The sequence below is a fragment of the Apium graveolens genome, chromosome 6, assembly GCF_009905375.1.
Source record: "Apium graveolens cultivar Ventura chromosome 6, ASM990537v1, whole genome shotgun sequence".
Lineage (NCBI taxonomy): Eukaryota > Viridiplantae > Streptophyta > Magnoliopsida > Apiales > Apiaceae > Apium > Apium graveolens.
Window position 1 is genome coordinate 249,621,618 of NC_133652.1, and position 2,670 is coordinate 249,624,287.

Genomic DNA, 2,670 nt, shown 5'->3' on the forward strand with positions numbered 1-2,670 from the left:
TTTGAAATAAAAAGGATCAAATGCTAAATGCAATTTGAGATTAAGTTCTAGGGATTTTGATCCGCTAGATAGTTACACAAGAACAAGAGAAGGATTTCTAGTGGTTTAGATTTAACAATAAATACTAGAAATTAATGTCCTGAGAAATTGCAATAAGTTCTCTGCTTTTTCTTTGTTCTGTGTTCTTCAGTGTTTGTTGTGATATTCAATGCTCTGTCTGTTGAAAATCAGCTGCTGCACTTTTATATTCAATCAACCTATGATTTTAATTGGCAAGACAATCACGTTAGCTCAGCAAGACAATCCTTTTAACTGGTAGAACTTTCGGTAGGACAATCGATTGAACTGGTAGAACTTTCGGTAGGACTATCTAAAAAGGCTTGGAAAGACTTTCGGTATGACAATCCAATTGTCATACCAGTTCAAATATTTATCTTGCTGATTTAATTTTAAATATTAATTCAAAATCATTTCTGAAAAATGCATAATATTAATTCAGAATTAATTAACCAATTAATTCAATTAATCAATAAATTAATCTTTGCAGATATAATTTATTTTCTTAATTAAATTATATGACTTAATTAATTAATAGAGAATTAATACTAATCTTGAACAGCAACCACTCTTCTGACAATCTTATGAAAATCACTGAAACTTATTAATCCATTTCACCACTTCAATGTTGACACTCGATGTACTGTCTGGTTCATGAATGACTAACATCTGTGATGTTTCTTCATGTCTTGATTTTCTTCAGATTAAATCCCTGTAATTAATTGATACCCTGACGAGATCTCTGTCACTTGATTAAATCCACAATCTTGATTTATATCACTGAGGCTTGATCAATTTCTTGAGCTTCTTCCAGTGAATGAAGTCCTCAAGACTGTAGATGAACAATGTTACTTAATCCTTTGACATATGTTACTTTGAGAGATCTTTCTGACGATAGAACCACTATTTACTTGTTACATCCTTATTTGAGTTGAGTTAAATCCTCGAATAAACAAATAAGCTATGACATATGCCTTCCATCATCAGTACTGACAAATTTAACAGGTGTAGTATTGGTTTTAATTTTATTTATACTTTTATCAGTGTATTTTTAATCCCAAACACTCTTTCCAGTTTTTTTCATTTATGAAATTGTGAACCTTTCCATCTGTAGTCATCCAGGTTATAAACACTTCTCTTTCATTTTTAAGTACTTCTTCTAGCATGGCATATTTAATGTGCATCGGAGCTTCATTGTGTGTGGCCTTTTTATATGCTTTTTGATTATCATGCATACATACATGATCAGCTTTTAAATGATCATTTCTTTTTCTAAAGTTCTTTATTCTCATTAACTAAACTGTCATTTTCAATTGACTTGCTCTTAAAACTAGCATGCAAAGAATATAGGAAAGGTTTCAATTCAGACAGGTTATCAGTATTTATAAGAAATACAGTCATTTGTACCTTGCCAGTGAAAGACACGTCATCTCCATTTATAGCCATCAAAGCATAGAATTCATCAATATTTTTTTTATCCTGATGAGTCCATCCGGTCCTTGTTGGAGCTTGAAGTGAACAATGTCTTTCCAGTTGACTTAGGACATTCAGTTGCCAAATGTCCTTTTTCATCACAGTTGTACCAAGTCACCTTTGTCTTGTCAAACTTCCTTCCCTGTGTATAATGACCATCATTCTTCTTAAACTTTCCCTTGCTATCACCAGAGTACTTCTTGTTAAAGCCATCTTTTCTTTGTGGCCTTTCAAACCTCATTATTCTAAACCCTTTCACCAACATAGAATCCATCTGAACAACTTGAGGATCATCTAGTTCAATGTCAGAATCTTCATCAGTAGTTGTGTCAGGATTTGATGACTCAGTGTTAGGATCTGACTCCTCAATTACCTGCCTCCTTCTTGAGCTATCTCTTCTTTTCTTGCCTTTGTGAGTTTCAACATTTAGAGCAACAACCTTCATTTTCTGTCCTTTCCCGCTCCTCCTCTATTGAATCTCAAAATCATAGGTTTTCAGCATCTCATAGACTTTATCAAGTGGCAATAAATCAAGATCATATTTATGCCTGATTATAGTTGCCTGTGCGTCCCATTCTTCAGGAAGAGCTCTCGAAAATATGGTGTTTGAGTCCTCCTTATTATACTCTTTTCCAACCAATGACAGATCATTCAACAGTGTGAGAAATCTGTCATAGATGTTTGTTATGGTCTCATCAGGTTTAGCATCAAATCGTTCATACTCTTGCACAAAAACAACCCTTTTGTTCTTCTTAATTGCCATGGTTCCTTGAAACTGAGTTTCCAAAGCATCCCATATAGCTTTGGTAGTCTTGCAGACAATCACCCTGTTGGACACTATATTATCCAAACTGTTGTGCAAAATATTCCTGACTTTTACATCCTTAAGCATTGCAGCCTTCTCAGGATCTGACCATTCTGATTTCTTTTTCCTGAGTTAGCGCTCATGAACTGTTGCAGTCATTTGAACAACCTTTTGAGGTTAAGGAGGTCCATTGTGAATTATATCAATATATGCATCATCAATGGCTTCTAGGAACATCAAAATCTTTACTCTCCATGTAGAGTAATCAGCTTTCTTCATGATAGGAATTTTCATGCTTTCATACTTACTTTCATACATTTTTTATCTTTTCAAAT

The 2,670-nt window shown here is 33.7% G+C and overlaps 1 protein-coding gene across 1 annotated transcript; it reads right to left on the reverse strand.

The window, feature by feature from the left end:
• Window positions 1-1,999: 1,999 nt before the first annotated feature.
• LOC141665885 (uncharacterized) lies at window positions 2,000-2,422 on the reverse strand. Its single transcript, XM_074471869.1, has one exon. It carries the CDS (start codon window positions 2,420-2,422, stop codon window positions 2,000-2,002), a length of 423 nt encoding a protein of 140 aa, XP_074327970.1.
• Between the last annotated feature and the right edge of the window lie 248 nt (window positions 2,423-2,670).